General features: G+C 44.6%; 1 protein-coding gene across 5 annotated transcripts in view; it reads right to left on the bottom strand.

Annotated features, from left to right (window-relative positions):
- LOC115474031 (H/ACA ribonucleoprotein complex subunit DKC1-like) overlaps nt 1-21729 on the bottom strand; it is an 87674-nt gene that overhangs the window by 53949 nt on the left and 11996 nt on the right. For 4 of the 5 annotated variants that reach the window (XM_030209312.1, XM_030209313.1, XM_030209314.1 and 1 more), the window contains exons 3-5: nt 11835-11915; nt 3255-3346; nt 2689-2873 (exon numbers count right to left, since the gene is read on the bottom strand). In XM_030209312.1, coding sequence (XP_030065172.1) covers nt 2689-2873; nt 3255-3346; nt 11835-11915 — 358 coding nt within the window. The remainder of the gene's footprint in view (nt 1-2688; nt 2874-3254; nt 3347-11834; nt 11916-21729) is intronic. The other variant, XM_030209316.1, reaches the window with a different exon arrangement.

The raw sequence follows: 21729 nt of genomic DNA, 5'->3' as shown, positions 1-21729 counted from the left end.
CTCCTGACTAGATTTGAACTCCAGGGCCAATCAAAGCCCAGAGCACCAACTTTGAAAGTATCTGGCCAATGGTACTGCAAATTGCCTTTTCACAAGCTTAAACTAGTGGAAAAGGAAAAAAAATCTTTTCTGCAACAGCTTCAAAACACAAAACAGTTGCCATCTGCTGGCCAATTAGGAGAAATACACCTCATGAAACAATACAGTTCACAGGATTACCACATCTGCCCTCTCTGAGGTCAGCCAATCCTTGCAGTCTTAGTCCCAGGTAATCTAGGAAACAGTAATCTAGGGAATAGAATATAACCAACCCTTAGCTACATTTAACACTTACCCTAAGGCTTCAAGTGTCTAAATCACCCAGGCTGTAGCCAACATATGCTCCTGATAGTGATAAGCGAGCTGTTTAGTGAATCAATACTTCATCACTATACAAGAAGGCTGCCACAATCGCCATCACCTTGGAAAAGGGTCTTTATGACATTGCAAGCCCAACTGGGTGCAGTAAGATTGATCTGGTATCATGAAAAGGAACCACTGATGTTCTAATGATATCAAGCAACGTGAGAAATTCCCCCTTGTGACTGAAGCATGCAGTTTCCATCCAGAATCAGAGAACCAAGAAACTGTTCACCTTCTTGATGGCCACAATGGACCTGAAGGTCCCTCTCCCCTTATTTGACACCACTAACTACATGGAATATCAGAAGATCTCGTTCCTCACTCGAAACTGGCTCTGTGGACTTCAGATGCAACAAATGGTCCAGCTACCTGCACTACATCTCCTTCCCCCATCAGGAGAATCCACGAATGACCTCTGGAACCAGTTCTAGAAACTCCAGGGAGTAACTCCTTAAGTAATCTCCAAACACACAGTCAAATGTGATTGCAGCCCATTCCAAATAAAACTAGCAAAGCAAACCTCCCACCTGCTAAATCTTGGAACAAGCCTGCAAACCTTAATTGTGAGGAGCAGCAGCACAGCCCATGCCACTAGGCTCCCATAGCTGGGTTTTAAAAACCCAGTTTCAATGCCAGTCCTGCAGGTCCTTCAGTGCTACGCTCTCTTTAACCAGAATCATACTCTTGAGTTTAACTGCCGTCATCTCTAGGCAGTCTTAGCAGACTATCCTGTTCCTGCTAGGAAGGGGATAGAGAATGCTCATTGCTCTAGTCATATTAAAGGCTGCATCTGGTGTCTTCCACTACATAGCAACAATTACTGAATAGGCTGGGGGAACAGAAATACCAAAGACTACTTCCAAATAGCTGTAAATATGGGGCTGGAATTTGGACCTTTCTCAGCAATGTTCAGACAACTATGAAATAAGAGGCCAGTTTCTCTCTGCTAAAGAAGCGCACAAGAGAGGTCCCGCCTTCCAAAGTAGGGGGCAAGTTACCTCTCCCCTCCAATTCCTTGGCCCCGTGATCCCCTCCAAGAAATTCTACCCCCTCCCCAAGCAATTTCTTGGATGTCACAAACTTAGCTAAGCCTTCTTCAGTTCAATTCCCCTCCAACTCTAAGCACTTTGGGGGTTGGCCCATCAGTCTGTTTCTCACAGTCCATAGTGACTATTGACTACCCATAGGGCCCCAACACTACTGCCTCCTTCATGCTTCGAGGATCTGCTCCCAAATCGCACTACAGCAAACTATAAGCCCTATGCATCATCAAAACAAAAGCTGGAGTAAAAAAAGGGCCGTCCAAGTCCCTCTCCCAGATCTCAGGTGAAGGACCGCATCGCCTCCTCAGCTTGCAAGTCTTCCACACTGCACTGGTGTGGACTTCCTCCAGGTTCTGCCTGCCCACAAGCTCAGACCCCAATATAGCTTCCTTTCCCATGCAATCTTACAGTATGTCACTGCCACGGCAGAATCTGAACTATGCTGATCCTGGCTGCTCCTCTTCCCACTGTGTCTTGCTCTTCAGTACAGAATTCACAAGCTGATCCAGTCCCAGGTCCTACAGCTAGCAGATCTCTTACCCACACCAATTGCTGTGGAGGTGATGGTGCCAGAAGAGTCACTGCTGAATCTGGTCTTTATCAGTCTGCACTACAAATGAGGTTGCAGGTGGCTCTATTCAGGGCTGTGCTGCTTAGAAAACTTTTAAAAGAAAAAAACGAAATAATATTTGTTTTGTCTGTCATTAACAGCCTTCACCCCAGCCCAGGAGAACTAACAGGAATGAACCCCCAAGGGATTGCCCTATTCAGGGTGTAGGACTGCCACTCATTGCCCTAAGCTTTAACCAAGGACCAGAAGCGGAGATGCAGAAACAGGACCTCTGCTCTCCCCCTTTAGCTCTAGTTCCTTGGCTTGTAGCAAACTAGTCCAAACTGCTGCATCATCTGGCTAGGGGACTCTAAGGTACTGGTCTTACAGAAAAGTGTTCCCTTTGCCTTTTGCTTTGCTTCGTCTCCATCAGCTGGCATGGGGATATAACCACACATCAGGATTGGTTTTGTAAGGACATAAAGGAAGTCACATTTCCTCTGCTATTTACAAGGGATAACAACAGACAACATCTGATCCATGTGCTGAACCACTTAAGTAGTAGTACATTTCAGTTTGTAGATGAACACAAAAACAATTTTATTACATTTGCATTGTCCACTGGCATCTTCACATTATACAACTTGACTCAAACCCTCTGAGGCGCAACCGGTGATGAATTAACCGTCATACCTGCCCGCTGCTGTGCCTTCACAAGTCGTGTCGCCCGCTCGATGCACACAATCAGACAACCTGTCATCTTTGAGTCCACTGTACCGCTAGGTCTCGTCTTCTCTACACGCAGAATTTTACGGATCCATGTCGCCACTTCATAGGAAGAGGGGTTGGCTGGTTTATCTAGGTTAATGAATCCGTTTCTACAAGCAAAAAACAACCAAATTCAGGCAATTCTGGAACAGGAATGTAACTGTACTGAGAAATGTCTAAGATGCAACAATGTACTCAACAGGCTGTTCAAACTGGCCCCTTGGTCAGGCAAGTCTCAGTTTTATGGATGTTCTAATTTACTAGCTTGCTTCCTCTAACTGCCATGGGAAAACACAAACATTGCCAGGCAAAGTTGTTTCACACCACTTTTGCCAAAATTATGTGTTTTTAGCTTGCTCAGAATCTTATTCCCATCAGAAATCTTATTTCCCATTTGTATGAAGAGACCCAATTACCCTGAGTTCCTGAGAACTAATGACAGATATTTAGGTAAAATTTCAACAACCTCATCCACTCACTCAAACTCTTACCTCACATAGTCGGCAATATTTCTTTTAAGAGGGTCGACTCCAAAAGTAAGAGGTGTATAGTGCGTTGTCTTTACATTTAATTTATCTAAGTTCTGGGGGAGTGGGGAGAGGGGAAGAAAAAGTAGATGAGAAGCTTACTAGATATGGCATAAGTAATTTCAGTATGAGAACAGAAGAAATTTTGTTCAGTGGTAGTGAAAACTTTCCAACCACCATGCTATTCTATCAATCCTAAATGACACTAGTGTGTCACAGACTCTAAAATAAACAAAGTTTATGATGAACATACAATTAGCACAGACACCGCAGAACTTTGGGGGTGCAGTGAGGAGGAACACTGTCTGAAAGTTAACCCCACCACCCATACAGTGTTAATCCCATGGACACTTGGAAGGTTCTGCCAAGTACTGCTCAGGTCCCACCTGCATTTATGCATGTGCCCTCTTAACTGCCAGCAACTCAGTTTTCACTTGCTCCTGCACAAGGTCCCTGCAAGCTTTTACCCGATGGTTTCCAGGGACACCGAGACCCTCACAAAACCAGAAGACAGTTTCTAGAAATTCATCTACAGACTGAATAAAAGAAAATTGCTGGGATCACAATCATACAGCGCTAATGAACTGAACTGTTTATTAGTAGGGATAATTACAATGTTTTCTTTTTGTTAAGTCTGATGGTAGCTATAAGGAGATTTGGAGCATTGGGTGGGGGATTTAGAGAGTTATTTAAGTTTGCAGGAGGGTGGGCTCTCTCAACTATATAATTTTTGTTTACTTTCATTATGGATGCATTCTTTCTCTGTAATGTGAACTAGAATTAGAATTTTTAGGTTGCTATTTTGTTTTCTGATTTTTAAAAAAAAATTTCTTAATGGATTTACTTGTGTAAATTCTGTAAACCTTAGAAGAAATATAAGTTAATAAAATAGGCTGGATTGCCCGAGATTCTGGCACCAGTGTCCTTGATGCCATAGCCTCCTACAGAACAAACAGGCACTCCATCTGCTTCTAAAGCTTAGCCCAGAGTCACTTCTTCAGGGCTGCTATCAATGAAGGCTGGAGGTCATCCAGAGTGATCAACTCTTTTGAAGGGGTCTGGGGACTATCAGTGACCTGGTCTTGGCTTCATGGAGGCTGTTGCACCCCATTTTGTTTTCAGGAGAGTGATCGGCTCTCTTCAGGAGTACTTTGAGGGCATCGGTGATCTTGATGTTAGACACCATCCTTTGAAAGGGATCCATAACTATGCTTCTTACCCTCTGCCCAATGCATCAAATCTGAATCCTTCAGTGTCACAAAGGATGATGACTAATCCTGTCTCGCACTCAGGAGGGGGATGGAGGATGCCCAGTCTTAATAGTTGCTATCAATGCTCGATGTTGAGGAAGGTAGAGGCCCTCTGAACATCGAAAGCTCCCAGTGTCCAAATGCAGCAATTAGAGCCCCCAAATCTGATGCTTCCGATGCCAAAAAGTCAACAGACCAGACTTATCGGCACCAAAAATCGTTTTGCTCCATTTCTCTCACCCCTTGATGCATCTCTGTCATCTGTGAACACAGTTTACAAGAAGAGGAATCATGATCGGGCCCCAGGCACTAGTTATCAGTGCCCTTGAGGGACATGATCATGTTGCACCTGAAACACTCCTTAAAACCACTGGAGTTTTATGGGACATGTCAGAAAAAGTAAAAGAAGCAAAATGAGCCAGCTTTATGGCGAAAACTGCACCCAGGCACAGAAAATAAAGAAAACTTAAAGGCACCAAAAAACGGAATAAGAGAAATAAGAGGAAAGGAATAGTACCCCTGAATGGCAACTAAGTGCAGCAAAACACTGTGAACAACGATAGAAAATTTAGCTTCGATAAGAACTATTGGGGGCAGACAACAAAGCAGTATGTCCTCACTGCTCTTTGGAAAAATGAAGCCTGAGCTGGTACCGCATGACATCATGTGGGGAGGCACACTCGTGCATAGTGAGTCACTTCCAAACACTTCTAGAAAGGATGCTGGGGAGTGTTTCCCATGCCAGCCTCTGTCAGATGATACCACCATCAGTGAAATGTTACATTCTGTTGCCCTCAGAGAAATCATATTTCTGTTATGCATATTAAAAATGCACAGCAGAAAAAGCATATTTCTGACACCTTATTATTAGAATTCAATTTGCCTGTCTCCAAGTTTATCTCATTGATTGCATTTACTACTACTACTACTATTTAACATTTCTAAAGCGCTACTAGGGTTATGCAGCGCTGTACAATTTAACATAGAAGGACAGTCCCTGCTCAAAGAGCTTACAATCTAAAGGACATATGTACAGTCAGTCAAGTAGGGGTAGTCAAATTGGGGCAGTCTAGATTACCTGAAAGGTATAAAGGTTAGGTGCCGAAAGCAACATTGAAGAGGTGGGTTTTGAGTAGGGATTTGAAGATGGGTAGGGAGGTGGCATTTATACTTATATTCAGTATATAGTTGATCTCCAGAACTCAGTGCCAGAGGAAGTGGTATAAGCAGTTAATATAGCTGGGTTTAAAAAAGAAGGTTTGGACAAATCTATATAGGAAAAAAATCCATAAACAGTTATTAAATTAGACAAGAGGGAATGCCACGGTTTATCCTTGGATTTAAGTAACATGGAATCTTGCCACTTTTTGGACTCTGACAAGTCCTTGTACCCTGGACTGGCCACTGCTGGAACGAGGATACTGGGCAAGCTGGACCTTAAAAGTTAGCTTGAGTCAGATCTATGTTCTACGTTCTTATATTTGGCCATTTTACAACTGTTATGTTGTTAACAAAAGTTTAAGCTTTTATGGTAAGCTGTACACCACCTTGGGTGAATCTCTAAAGATCAGTTAATAAAGATAAAATATTTTAATTTGCTTCCATATAGCTCACGGTAAGTTATAGTCAGGTACACTAGGCATTTCCTCGAGGACTTCCCTGTCCCCAGAGGGTTTACAATCTAATTTTGTACCTGAGGCAAAGGAGGGCTAAGGGCCCTGTTTATGAAGGCACGTTAGCATTTTTAGAAAGTGCTAAAAATTAGTGTGGCTAATTGTGTAGATGTCCATAATATTCCTATGGGTGTCTACACAGTTGCTATGCCATCTGAAGCCTGTTTGTTGAAATTCTTGTTATTTCCTTTCTGAAAGATTCAGTCAATACAGGAATCCCCCTCCTCACATAAGATATGTTGGACAAATATCTAGACAGCAGTGTGATTTAATGACAATTTAACCTCAGGAGGGGAATTACTCACCTTTGAGGAGGCACAAGAGGAATATGGGTTCTTCGCCTCTAATGCTTTTCAGTACCATCAGTTGCGAGATTTTGTTCTTAGGCGGGCAAAGGGGGAGCTGAGTTTATCGGAAAAACAGTTAGAGCAGGCGATGGCCAGTGGGGGGGGGGGGGGGGGGGAGGGGGGTATATCTAGACTATATAAGGCACTCCTCTCATAGCATAAGCCCGTCATGTACTATATACAAAAATGGGAAAAGGCACTGGGTGTTTCTTATGAGTATTCAGAGCGGAAGAGGGTGTTTAAATCTTTGCTTAGGGTGTCAGTTTCTAGTTCCTTAGTGGAGAACAGGTATAAAATACTCTATTGCTGGTATTATACCCCCCCAGCGACTGGCCAAAATGTTTCAACTGGGATCAGCCCTATGTTGGCATCAATGTGGGCGGGAGGGAGATATGTATCATATTTGGTGGTCTTGTCCCCCATGCTCAAGTTTTTTGGACTAATGTTTTCAAATTTGTATTTAGTCTGGCTAAGACTACTTACCCCATGAAAATGGATCATTGTCAAACCGCATGGAGTGAAGTCTTCTACCCATCATCTGGTTACCCATGTGTTTGTAGCCAGCAAATTGGTGCTGGTGGCAGCCTGGAAGCAGCCTACTCTACCTGGCCTTCGAGTAATCCTGCGCAAGTTAGACTACATTCATCTGATGTCCAAGCTAACATCCTTGCATATGGGCCACATACTGTTTTACCATCGCATTTGGGATCCATATGTACTGTGGTCCTCTCATCCTGACTGCTTGACTCTTAGGGGATATGGAAGGGGGGGGGGGGGTAGGGCTCCAAAATGTGATTGTTAGGTACTAGTTTACCTTATTTCTGTTCTCTATTTGGAATTTCTCCTGTTCATGTTACTGTTGTTGTATCCATTAAGTTGTTCTATGTTTCAATAACTTACAAATAAAAGTTAAAAAAAAAAAAAGAAGTACCTGTCCTGAGGGCAGCAGAACTGGAGTACCTGCATCTGCAGCTTCTGAATCAAGGCTTGGGGAAGAAACATTCTCCTCACCTTGGTGCTGAATCACACTCTCAATTACTCCAACCTCTGTGACAGACTCAGCTGACTCTGCTAGGTTGACCACCCAGCCCAAAGACTCAACATCTGAACCACCTGAGAGGTAGCCTCTCTATTTTCCCAAATAAGCCAATTGTCTAGATATGGGTGAACAAAGATCCCTTCCTTCCTCAGCGCTACAGCCACCACCACACCACCTTCAAAAAGGTATGTGGGTCCTTGGCCAGACCAAACGGGAGCACACAAAACTGATAACGCCTCCCTAAAACTGTGAAGCAAAGGAAATCCCTTCCTTCCTCAGCGCTACAGCCACCATCACACCACCTTCAAAAAGGTATTTGGGTCCTTGGCCAGACCAAATGGGAGCACACAAAACTGATAACGCCTCCCTAAAACTGTGAAGCAAAGGAAATCCCTTCCTTCCTCAGCGCTACAGCCACCATCACACCACCTTCAAAAAGGTATGTGGATCCTTGGCCAGACCAAACGGGAGCACACAAAACTGATAACGCCTCCCTAAAACTGTGAAGCGAAGGAAATCTCCAGTGCCACTGCTGGATCGGGATATGAAGATAAGCTTCTGTCAGATCTAACGAGGAGAGAGATACCCTGGGCCTCACTGAAACTATGACTGACTGCAGAGTTTCCATGCAAAAAAATGGCACTTTGAGGGTTCGATTCACACCCTTCAGATCCAGGATAGGCCTGAAAGATCTCTTCTTCTTTGGAACAACTGAATAAATTGAGTATTGACCAGTGCCCATCTCATCATGTGGAACCAGAAGAATGACTCTCACAAATGGATTAATCTGTCCAGCGTTACCTGGACTGCTCTCACCTTTTATTCGGACCAGCAAAGAGCTTCTACAAAGGCATATGGCAGAGGACACTCTAATTCTATAGCATACCCATCGTGAATGATCTCTAGCACCCAATAATCTTCATTAATTTAGGCCCATCTCTGGTAAAACTCTCGTAACCTTGCTCCCATAGCAAACAGAGGCTGGACCCCGACACCTTCATTGGGAATTATGCCCTGGCAAAGGAAGACAGACCTCAGCCATCATGAAAGGACCGCGATCTCTGGAGAAACCTACTACGCTGGCCGACACTGAATTTGCTTGGCCTCTGCCTCCGAGAATCCCAAAAAACACCCTCTACCAGACGCACCTCTGCCTTCAGTCTGTCCTCCAGCACTCTGGAAACCTTCGTTTCCCCTAGACTTCTGACAAGATTGTTCAATTTGTTACAAGAGGACCTTACGAGACTGGGCGTCTGAATGGCAGATGACGTTTAACGTGAGCAAGTGCAAAGTGATGCATGTGGGAAAGAGGAACCCAAATTATAGCTACGTCATGCAAGGTTCCATGTTAGGAGTCACAGACCAAGAAAGGGATCTAGGTGTCGTCGTTGATACGTTGAAACCTTCTGCTCAGTGTGCTGCTGCGGCTAAGAAAGCAAATAGAATGTTAGGTATTATTAGAAAAGGAATGGAAAACAAAAATGAGGATGTTATAATGCCTTTGTATTGCTCCATGGTGCGACTGCACCTCGAATACTGTGTTCAATTCTGGTCGCCGCATCTCAAAAAAGATATAGTGGAATTAGAAAAGGTGCAGAGAAGGGCGACGAAAATGATAAAGGGGATGGGACGACTTCCCGATGAGGGAAGGCTAAAGCAGCTAGGGCTCTTCAGCTTGAAGAAAAGGCGGCTAAGAGGAGATATGATAGGGGGCTATAAAATAATGAGTGGAGTTGAACGGGTAGATGTGAAGCGTCTGTTTATGCTTTCCAAAAATACTAGGACCAGAGGGCATGTGATGAAGCTACAATGTAGTAAATTTTAAACCAATCAGAGAAAATGTTTCTTCACTCAATGTGTAATTAAACTCTGGAATTCGTTGCCAGAGAATTGGTAAAGGTGGTTAGCTTAGCAGAGTTTTACAAAGTTTTACAAAGTTTTGGACAGCTTCCTAAAGGAAAAATCCATAGACCATTATTAAATGGACTTGGGGAAAATCCACTATTTCTGGGATAAGCAGTATAACATGTTTTGTACTTTTTTGGGATCTTGCCAAGTATATGTGACCTGGATTGGCCACTGTTGGAGGCAGGATGCTGGGCTTGATGGACCTTTGGTCTTTTCCAGTATAGCAATATTTTTGTACCAACTCTACACCAAATAACAGAGAACCCCTGAAGGGGAATTTACCAAGCTTCGATTTCGGAGTCCACATTCATCGACCGGCCCCGTAACCATAAGTACCTCCTGACGACTACACCAAGAGCCACGGCATTTGACAAAGCTCTAAGGTCATACAGAGCATCACATAAGGAGGAACCCATCTCTATCTTTGCCAGTTCTTTGTCCACCAAGGCGAAATCAACCGTAGTCCTAAGATCCTCTCAGACCATCTAAAGCAAGCCCTGGTCACCAGACCTCCGCAGACAGCTGTCTGTACTGCAAACGCAGATGATCAAAATACAGCTTAAACAGTGCCTTCACTCCCGCCACGATTAGGGGAACCAGCCAGAGAACAAGCTTTTCCCAGACTGCAAACCGTCTGAAGAAGGAAGGAATAAAAACAACAACAAAAAAGGATCACCTAGTGATGCAAGGGACAGGAGGATCCTGAGTTTGCTGGCAACACATAGCCTTTCAGCGCTAAAAGGTAAACTTTCAAAAAAAAAAAAAAAAACAACAACTTTTTTTTTTAAAGCAGACCTCAGTGGTATTTAAAGCTTAGCCGAAGCACACAGAAACCATCTCCAAACGGATATGGGGGAAGGAGAGGAGGGACCCCCCATCACCCAGGTGTGACATATCCAGGGCAAAAGACACTCTATGGGCCTTAACCTCAGTCTAGTGCTATCAACACCCCGCTGAGAAGGAATAACTATAGATTTTTATATTTTTATGCAGTGTAGAACTGATCCCTACTAAGCCTCTAACACCCCAATATCTGACTGGGACTGCACAATTTGCACATCCACCATCTGCTGGAGACTGAGAACTATTGGCTCTCTGGGACTACACAGCATGGTTATCGCCAAACTCAGAAGTCAGTGGTTCACAGACTCCACCTGCTGGTTGAGTGCATAACCCATCTGTGTTGGTCTGAAGGGATGCTGTGGAATTGGCTCAGCACACAGGAAAAGCTCACATAAGGACATTCTAGGCCCATTTCTTTGCGCAGCTTGGTAAAAAAGCCCCTAAGTCTTTCAACTATTTAGGACCTTCCAGATATAAGGCGCAAAAGACAAAGTAACTTATAGTGCTTCATTTCCATTATTGCTGAGGTTTTTCTGAGACCTGCATGTATAGAACCTGCTCAGGGAAATACCTCAGCCCCGAGATTAAAGGATGCAAACTTGTTAAGCCAGATACAAAATGAGTTAAGTGATTTGCAGAGCAGCTGGTGCTCATTTTCTTCTACATTTACACTGATGAAGATTGTGGCGAAATGGTGAATTTTCCAGCATGGGAATTATAAGAATTATTTCTTGAAGTGTATTTCTCTAGTTTGGCCAGAACCTGGTGCATGTTTTATGTTTAAAGCTGTTGCAAAGAAATGACTGTTCCTTCTTTAGTTTAACCCAAAGAGAAAGTAACCTGCAGTGATGTGGCCAGCTACTTTAAAAAAAAAAAAAATGTTGTTCTGGCTCTGATGGCACAGGAGCTCAAATTTAGTCTGGGAAAAAAGGATTTTTCCCCAGTCTCAGTTTGGAAGTAGAGAGAGAAAGACCTCTTTATTAAGACCCTGTGAGCAGCTATATTTCCTGTACTTCCCAGGCACTAACCAGGTAGTGATAAAATGTTTAGTTTTATAATTGATCCTTATTCAGTTACCTGTTATTTTACATCTGTTTTTATAGTTCACTGTTTTTCATTACAATAAATGTTTTAGCTTATCAACTCTGCTTTCTGGACTGGCTAAGAATCCTGGTGGCTTGTGTATTGGATCTGTGAGTGCTTTCTAGGAATGTGGGACCACTGGAAGTGTGGCCCCAGTAACATAGAAATCACTGGGGATAACTTGAAAGCGGGAGACTCGCCGAGAGACAGTTGGGACCCAGTCGATGGGAGGAGGGTGCTAGTGTTGAGCACATGCCCAGGTGCAGGTGGACCTGAGCTGTGCTGGGGATAGACCCTCTAAGTGGTCGCAGGGTTAGCCCCAGGTGAGTGGCTAGGCGTTTCGTGACAAAGACCCATAAGACTTTCTGGAAAGCTTACCACATAAGAGTGCGAGGTTTTACCTTAAGTAGTAAAGGAAACTCAGACATATCCAGCCGTGCCAATTTTGGTTTGAGAAGAAAATGCCCTCTATGTTGTAGTTCCTGGAAGAGAAAAAAAAATGAAATACTCTTAACAATTCTAATATAACCAACAACCTACGAAGAAGTGACAAGCACATAGTACAGCTTCCACCTTTTAATTTTCTGAAGCTTCTACCTACAGCGTCAGCAGTGAACACTCCGTACAACGTCGCCCATTTTGCAAAACACCACCACTGTTTGCCTATGGGAGAAAAATTTTATCAAATCAGGTCCACTGCATATACGAGCATGGAATAAAAAGAAAGACGACTCCACGCTCAACGCCTGGAAATATCTACAAAGAAAATACAAATATACCATCAGACAAACCAAAAGGTCATACTACAAAACTAAAATTGGGCCAGACTACAAGGATACACACAAACTCTTCCAACTTGTGAGCAAATTATTAGATACCACACGATTACCTCTAACAGCACAGACACCCCTTCAGCAGATAATCTTGCGAAACATTTCAGAGAGAAAATTGTTAAGTTACGACTCACGTTACCAATTAATTCCACAGACTACGTAAAATTCCTGGACTGTCTAGACCCAATTTCCGGTGAACATCCAGCGGATCGAACCTGGACTAACTTTGACACACTCTTGGATGATTCCATCTCCCAAGCGCTCAAAAGGTTTGCCAAGTCCCACTGCAAACTATATATATGCCCTAACAACCTTATAAAATTCGCTCCTCAACAATTCATATCAGACATCACGTTGCATTTGAATTATATGTTACAAAATGGACTATTCCCAAAGGAGAAAGGAAATATTCTACTCACCCCTATTCCCAAGGACTCAAAGAAAAGTACAAATGACTTAACCAACTAGCGTATATCCCACTAGTAACCAAACTAATGGAAGGTATGGTGACCAAATAACTTACTGAATACTTAAATAAATTCTCAATTCTTCATGACTCTCAATCAGGATCCATCTAACCACAGCACCGAAACAGTACTAATTACTCTTCTAACTAAATTTAAACGAGCAATTGCAACTGGCAATAACATACTCCTCCTACAATTTGATATGTCCAGTGCATTCGACATGGTAAGCCATAAAATATTAAACATTCTTGAATACTTCGGAGTTGGAGGTAACGTTCTTAATTGGTTTAGAGGCTTCCTAACTACAAGATCATACCAAGTGAAATCTAATTCGAATATGTCAGTTCCATGGACACCCAAGGATCTCCACTCTCCCGACCCTCTTTAACCTGACGACACCCTTGGCCAAGTCGTTATCCATTCAAGGCCTCAATCCATAGATATATACAGATGACGTCATGATTTACATCCTATTCAAACATGATCTAACGGAAATAATGGATGACATCAACCACAGCTTCCAAATCATGCATTCATGGGCGGATGCTTTTCAATTAAAACTTAATGCTGAAAAAACACAATGTCTTATACTTACATCACAACATAACACAAGTAAATTTACTACCATAACCACACCAAACTTTTCCCTCCCTGTCTCAGACACCCTGAAAATTCTTGGAGTTACCATTGATCGAAATCTCACACTTGAAAGCCATGTGAAGAATACAACTAAGAAGATGTTCCATTCAATGTGGAAACTCAAAAGACTAAAACATTTCTTCCCTAGAAGCATTTTCGCAACCTAGTACAGTCAATGGTGCTAAGTCATCTAGACTACTGCAATGCACTATATGCTGGCTGTAAAGAGAATATCATCAAGAAACTTCAAACAGCCCAAAACACTGCAGCCAGACTCATATTTGGAAACACAAAATACGAAAGTGCTAAACCCCTAACAGAAAGGTTACACTGGCTTCCAGTTAAAGAACGTACTGAGGCTTATTTTCGAAAGAGAAAAACGCCCAAATTCCGACCTAAATCGGGAGATGGACATCTTTCTCTTGTGGGTGCCCAAATCGGTATAATCGAAAGCCGATTTTGGGCGTTTCCAACTGCACTCCGTCGCGGGAACGCATAAAGTTGACGGGGGCGTGTCGGAGGCATGGTGAAGGCGGGACTGAGGCGTGGTTATCGGCTGAGCAGAGATGTGCGTGCTCGGCCGATAATGGAAAAAAGAAGGGCGTTTTCAGAGAGAATTTATGTCACTTTTGTTGGACCCGTTTTTTTCACGAACAGGTCCCAAAAAAGTGCCCTAAATGACCAGATGACCACCGGAGGGAACCGGGGATGACCTCCCCTGACTCCCCCAGTGGTCATTAACCCCCTCCCACCAAAAAAAAAAAACGAATGTTAAACACTTTTTTCCCAACTTGTAAGCCAGCCTCAAATGTCATCCCCAGCTCCATGACAGCAGTATGCAGGTCCCCGAAGTAATTTTAGTTTAGTTAGTGCTGTGCGGGACCCATGCAGAGAGGAAAAATCAGAAGAAAAAAAAAAAACAAGCAAGTGCAGTCAGGGACGTCTAAATTACCAGGATAGTAAAAGGGGGAATCGAACCAGCAACCTTCTGATTACAAGCTCAGTGCTCTAGCCAGTGAACCACATTATTCAGGTGCTTAGATGTCCTTCCCTTTCCATTAAGTCCCTCCAAGTTTCTGTCAGCCAATCACCGCTGTTTAACTGACACAGATGTCAGCTAAATGAGCTGTGATTGGCTGACAGAAACTTGGAGGGACTTAATGGAAAGGAAAGGACGTCTAATCAGTGGTGCACTGGCTAGAGCACTGAGCTTGTAATTAAAAGGTTGCTGGTTCAATTCCCCCTTTTACTATCTTTTAATTTGGACGTCCCTGACTGCACTTGCTTTCTTGTTTTTTTTTTTCTTCCGATTTTTCCTCTCTGCATGGGTCCGCGCAGCACCAACTAAAGTAAAATTGCTCTGGGGACCTGCATACTACTGTCATGGAGCTAGGTATGATATTTGAGGCTGGCATAGAGGCATCTCAGGGGGACCAGTGCACTATGAATGCTGGCCCCTCCCACGACCAAATGCCTTGGATTTGGTCGTTTTTGAGCTGGGACGCTTCAGTTTCGATTATCACTAAAAAACAAAAACGCCCAGCTCAAAAAACGCCCTAATCCAATGTATTTTCGAAAAAAAAGATGGACGTCCATTTTTTTCGAAAATACAGTTCGGCCCGCCCCTTCACGGACCCGTTCTCGGAGATGGACGTTTTTACAAATGGGCGTTCGCGTTCGATTATGCCCCTCACTGTGTTCTAGGTCTGCACGTTGGTTCATAAAATTATTCACGGAGATGCCCCGGCCTACGTTAGACCTTATTGACCTGCTACCCAGGAATGCTAAAAGATCAGCACGAACATTCCTAAATCTTCACTTTCCAAGCTGTAAAGGTCTAAAATATAGACTAACACATGCGTCCAGCTTTTCCTACATGAGCACACAGCTGTGGAATGCACTACCACTTGACCTGAGAACTATTTACGACCTACTCAACTTTCGAAAATTACTAAAGACTTATCTTTTTAATAAGGCATACCACAATGATCAATAATAGGAATTGTATCGCACCACTACTTCCTTTTACTCTGACTGTTTTCTTTATACCGGATTGCCCAACTCTATTAAGTTATACTTGTTCTTCATTTAATACCAATTGTTTCTTTACTCTTGAATGGTGAATGCCATGATGGAACATTGTAAGCCACATTGAGCCTGCAAATAGGTGGGAAAATGTGGGATACAAATGCAACAAATAAATAAATAAATAAATGCTTTCCCCTCATATCAACCTCTCACCTAAATTAGCACAGAAGGTAAATGTGTAATGGTTCTCACTATTCCAAGACACAATGATGATGATGACGATCATCAGGATTTATACTACTTTGTGGATAGACCATTCAAAGTAGTTTACATCACAGATAAAATACAAAAAAAGAATAAAAGAGGATACTAACCAGCTCCTTGGTTAAACCTCTAAAATAGAATAATGTCATTTGTATTAAAAAGGTATGTTTTTAAACCCATCCTAAAAGAAGTTAATGTAGCCTTATCCTGCAATTCAGTGGGCAGTTTGCTCCAAGAACCTGGGCCTGTCATACTAAGAGGCCCTTTTACTAAAGCTTAGCACACACTAACGGACATTAGCGTTCGCCAAGTGCTATGAACCCATTATATAACTATGGGCTTCTTATAATTTAGTGCATGCTAAGCTTTAATAAAAGGGCTACTAAAAGCCTTATTCATCCATTTTACTCTCAGACAAGAAGCTAAGTTTGGGGTTTCTAATAATATCTGAGATAAGGATCCAAGCATGTGGGATAGCTCATACTGGTGAATAATCCTCAATAAGGCAGCATTTGATAATATAATATTTGAACCCATCAGCTTAAACAAGCAGCATTCCCTAACTGGTAGCTATTGAAATTCTCTAAGAATAGGCCTAGCGCTTTCTCATTTACTTTTTTCCATAAGCAATCTAGTAGTTGCATTCTGAGTTGTCTGAAGCTGTTTAAGCAGTTTTCCAGTAATCCCTAAACATAACACATTGCAACAGTCCAACAAATTTAGCAAAAGAGCAGAGCTCTTGTGTAAAAAAAAAAGTTTTGAAATTCATAAGGCAACTGCAATTGCCAAAAAGCCTGCCCAAAAATAAAACTGTAGCTTTTCAAAATCAATGTAAACAATAACAAAAATACTATAATTTTCAAGTGAAATTGGTAAAATTTCTTTTCAAAAATGATTAGAGAAAGTGGTAATATACTGGGTCAGATGTTTTCTCTAGTAAAGTAACTGAGAGGTTCTAGGGAAAATAATGCACCAATGGATATGCCACCCAAAGAGAGGTTAGGTTAACATTTTCAAACTAAGGTCCTGAATTTACGTACTTCTTGCTTAAAGGGGGCTTTTAAGGCAAACAATGTAGAGCCAGAAGTGAAACTCCCAGAATCAAAGATAAGTAAATTCCAAACTTTTTCTTTAATCTCTTTAGAGAAATTAAGTCCAATGGATTAAGCGACCATGTGTAAAGCTAGATCCCATCTTGATATCATGGCTTCAGATAACTTAATATCTAACTCCACTACTACTGCTGATGGTTAATAGTGTACAGGTGGTTAATAGTGTACAGGAAGGCTTGGTGCCTTCCAAATGGAAATGCGCTAGTGTCCACCCTATATTAAAGGCCCTTTCCTTAGACCAGTGGTTCCCAAACCTGGTCCTGGAGGCACCCCAGCCAGTCATGCATGCCACCGCATGCAAATTATCTCATGAATATTCATTGTGGATATACTGAAAACCTGACTGGTTGGGGTGCCTCCAGGACCAAGTTTGGGAACCACTGCCTTAGACCCAGACAATGTGCAGAACTATAGACCTATTTCTAATCTGTACCTTCCAGCTAAAATGATTGAGCAGGTAATCCTTAAAACAAGTGATTGATTTTGTAGAAAATACAAATATACTGCACCGAAAACAATCGGGTTTTAGGAAAGGACATAGAAGAACCAATTTTAATAGCAGTAGTTAGTGAAATGTGGGCATTATTAGATAATGGCCAGCTCATCCTAGCAGTGTCCCTAGATCTGGCAGCAGCCTTTGATCTAGTGGATCCAATCTACTTATTCAGCCATTGCAATCTATAGGTATCATGGGTATAGCTCTAACAGTTTAAATCTTGTCTCTTTAAAAGATCTTCTGAGATCTTTTATAAGAACTCAGAATTAACACCCTTAGAATGCAGGCTGCCACAAGGTTCAGTGTTAGTGCCACTCCTGTTTAACATCTTTGAGCCCATTGATAACTTTGATACAGAAACATGGAGTAAGTGTGTATTGTTATACAGACGATGTCTTTATTCTGGCAAAGATTTACTTGCTACCATGGACCTCTCACCTTCAGAAGGGACTATCGGCCATTGCTGATTGGTTACAGCAATATTGGCTTCTTTTAAATATTAATAAGACCACAGCCTGTTGGATATTAGGAAGTAGCGTTTGTCCGACTGATACCTATTTTGTTTGGTAAACCAATTCCACCAGTCACTAGCTTTAAATACCTGGGGATGGTAATTGTCTCCTCTCTGTTACTAAAGGTAAAATTATGTATCATACCTGATAATTTTCTTTCCATTAATCATAGCTGATCAATCCATAGACTGGTGGGTTGTGTCCATCTACCAGCAGGTGGAGATAGAGAGCAAACTTTTGCCTCCCTATATGTGGTCATGTGCTGCCGGAAACTCCTCAGTATGTCGATATCAAAGCTCCATCCGCAGGACTCAGCACTTAGAGAATTACACCCACGAAGGGACACTCTGGCCAGCTCACCACCGCCGAAACGGGGGAGGGGAATTAACCCAGCTCATCCCCACACAAGTGGGGGAGGGGAATCCGTCCAGCTCATCCCCGCCGATGCGGGGGGATCTGGCTTATCCTGCAACCGCAACCGCGGGAGGAGCTAACTGACCCTAACACCGCCGAAGCGGGAGGGGTACAAAGCTGCCCTACAGCCGCACGAAGCGGGAGGGAGTGCCGGCAGAATTTAAATCTCAATCCAGCCCCGTAAAATGGAGGGGAGAGGAATGCAGCAGCTCACTGTAACACAAACTCGTCTCAACTCTTGAAGAATCCAAGTGAAAGAAGAACTTGAACACGAAGTCCTCCTGAAGTAACTGAAGGCTAAACTTGAACCTAAAATTCAACCAGAATATAAACAGTACAGATATCTGGGAGGGGCTATGGATTGATCAGCTATGATTAATGGAAAGAAAATTATCAGGTATGATACATAATTTTACCTTCCATATCATCAAGCTGATCAATCCATAGACTGGTGGGATGTACCGAAGCAGTACTCACCCAGGGCGGGACATAGAAATCCCTGACCGCAACACTGAAGCTCCAAACCGGGCCTCCGCCCGAGCAGCCACAGTCAAGCGGTAATGCCTGGCCAAGGTATGGGCCGAAGCCCAAGTTGCCGCCTTGCAAATCTCTTCCAAGGAGACGGACCCTAAGCCGCTGCAATGGCTTCCTTGCCCATCTTGCCACTGTAGGCTTAGAAGCCTGCAGACCCTTACGAGGACCTGTAAACAGGATAAACAGATGATCCGATTTCCGGAAATCATTGGTCACTTCCAAGTATCAGATGATGACTCGTCTCACATCCAGAAATTGAGAGCAGAGTATTCCTCTGGGTAGACCTCCCTACGAAAGGAAGGGAGACAGAGCTGCTGAATCACATGGAAGCGAAAAACAATCTTGGGCAGGAAGGAAGGCACTGTGCGAATAGTCACTCCTGCCTCAGTGAACTGCAGAAAAAGCTCTCGACATGAAAGTGCCTGGAGCTCGGAAACTCTTCTGGCTGAAGTGATAGCCACCAAAAAGACTGCTTTCAACGTCAGGTCTTTCAGAGATGCCCTCGACAAGGGTTCAAAAGGCGGCTTCTGCAATGCTCTTAGCACCAGGTTGAGATTCCACGCAGGCACCACTGAGTGCAGAGGAGGGCGCAGGTGATTAACTCCCTTGAGAAAGCGCACCACATCTGGCTGCGAAGCCAGGGAAGCACCCTTCAGGCGGCCCCTGAAGCAAGCCAGAGCCGCTACCTGAACTTTCAGGGAACTGAGCGACAGGCCTTTGTCCAGACCTTCTTGCAGGAACGCCAACACTGAAGAAATTGGAGCAGTGAAGGGAGAAAGTGAGCCTGCTTCACACCACGCTGCAAAGATACGCCAAACCCTGGCGTAAGCAGTAGAAGTCGAGCGCTTCCTCGCTCTCAGCATAGTGGCGATGACCTTGTCTGAGAAGCCCTTCTTTCTCAGACGCTGCCGCTCAATAGCCAGGCCGTAAGACCAAAGGGGGAGGGATCCTCCATCACCACGGGACCCTGATGTAACTGGCCCTGCTCCACTGGCAGCCGCAGAGGATCGCCGACTGAGAGCCTGATCAAGTCCGCATACCAGGGACGTCTGGGCCAATCCGGACCCACCAGGATTACCCTGCCGGGATACTTTGCCACCCGGTCTAGCACCCTGCCCAACATGGGCCAGGGCGGGAACACATAGAGAAGCTCTTGTGTCGGCCACTGTTGGAGAAGAGCATCTACTCCCAGGGATCGAGGGTCCCGTCCTCTGCTGAAAAAGTGCGGCACTTGGCAATTGGCCGATGACGCCATCAGATCTAGGCTCGGCTGGCCCCAGCGCTTCGTGATGTCCAAGAACGCCTGAGCAGATAGCTGCCACTCTCCGGGCTCCAAGGTATGGCGACTGAGAAAGTCCGCCTTGACATTCATGACTCTGGCAATGTGGGCCGCTGAAAGCTGCTCCAGGTTCGCTTCCGCCCACTGGCATAGATTCATAGCCTCCTTGGCTAGAGGGGCACTCTTGGTACCTCCCTGGCGGTTGACATAGGCCACAGCCGTGGCATTGTCCGACAGGACCCGTACAGGCTTCAACAACACCAACCGAATGGCTGTGAGTTCCAGGAGGTTGATAGACCACTTGCCTCTGCAGGAGACCAGAGCCCCTGCGCTGTCCTTCCCAAGCAGTGGGCTCCCCAGCCCATCAAAGAGGCGTCTGTCGTGACGACAATCCACTCCGGGGTCACCAGAGGCATTCCTGCAGACAACTTGTCTGTCTGCGTCCACCAGCTCAGCGCCTTGCGCACTGCTGGGTCCAAGGGAAGGCGCACAGCATAATCCTCCGACATCGGAGTCCAGCGCAGCAGCAGAGATTGTTGTAGTGGTCTCATATGAGCCCTGGCCCAGGGCACTACTTCCATCGTGGCCGTCATAGAGCCCAACAGCTGCACGTAGTCCCAAGCCCGAATAGGAGAGGCTACTAGGAACTAGTCCACCTGAGCCTGAAGCTTGACAATCCGATTGTCTGGCAGGAACACTCTGCCCACTTGGGTGTCAAATCGAACTCCCAAATACTCCAGGGACTGAGTCGGGCGCAGCTGGCTTTACTCCCAGTTGATGATCCACCCCAGGGAGCTCAAAAGAGCAACCACCCGGTTCACAGCTTTGCCGCACTCTGCATAAGAGGGGGCTTGGATCAACCAGTCGTCCAGATAAGGATGGACTTGAACTCCTTCCTTCCTCAGGAAGGCCGCGATGACCACCATTACTTTGGAGAAGGTCCGCGGAGCAGTAGCCAACCCGAACGGGAGGGCTCTGAACTGGAAGTGTCGGCCCAGTACTGCAAAACGCAGAAAGCATTGATGAGGAGGCCAGATGAGAATATGCAAGTACGCTTCCTTGATGTCCAAGGATGCCAGGAACTCTCCTGCCTTCACTGCCGCTATAACAGAGCGGAGGGTCTCCATGCGAAAGTGCCGAACTTTCAAGGCCCAATTGACCCCTTTGAGGTCGAGGATAGGCCATACAGAACCTCCTTTCTTTGGTATCACAAAGAAAAAGGAGTAACGTCCCTTGCCAAGCTGATTTTCTGGCACCGGAACGACCGCCCCCAGGCGGATCAGATTGTTCAAGGTCTGCTGCACTGCCACAGCTTGACCGGAGACTTGCAGGGAGAGAGTACAAACCCGTCTTTTAAGGGTCGGCAGAACTCTAGCTTGTAGCCGTCTCTGATGACTTCCAGCACCCAAGCGTCTGAAGTTATTGTGGTCCACTCGCCCATAAACGAGGACAGCCATCCTCCAATCTGCACTGAGGCGTGGACCAAGGCCCCGTCATTGGGTACGAGACCCTGGGGGAGAACCGGAGGGAGCACCTCCGGGACGGCGGTCTCTGCGAAAGGAATGCTGCTTGGGGGAGAAGTTCCTCTTGAAGGAAGAGGGGGCAGAGGAGCCCGACCTGCCCGGGCGGTACCGACGGGCTTCCTGAAACCGTCCTCTGGAGGTACCAGGGCGAGTACTAGCCCGAGCCCTGACCTCTGGTAACTTCTTGCCCTTAGA

This window comes from Microcaecilia unicolor, chromosome 7, assembly GCF_901765095.1.
Source record: "Microcaecilia unicolor chromosome 7, aMicUni1.1, whole genome shotgun sequence".
Taxonomy (NCBI): domain Eukaryota; kingdom Metazoa; phylum Chordata; class Amphibia; order Gymnophiona; family Siphonopidae; genus Microcaecilia; species Microcaecilia unicolor.
The sequence above is the reverse complement of the archived record's forward strand: the minus strand, read 5'-3'. Positions and strand labels throughout refer to the sequence as shown.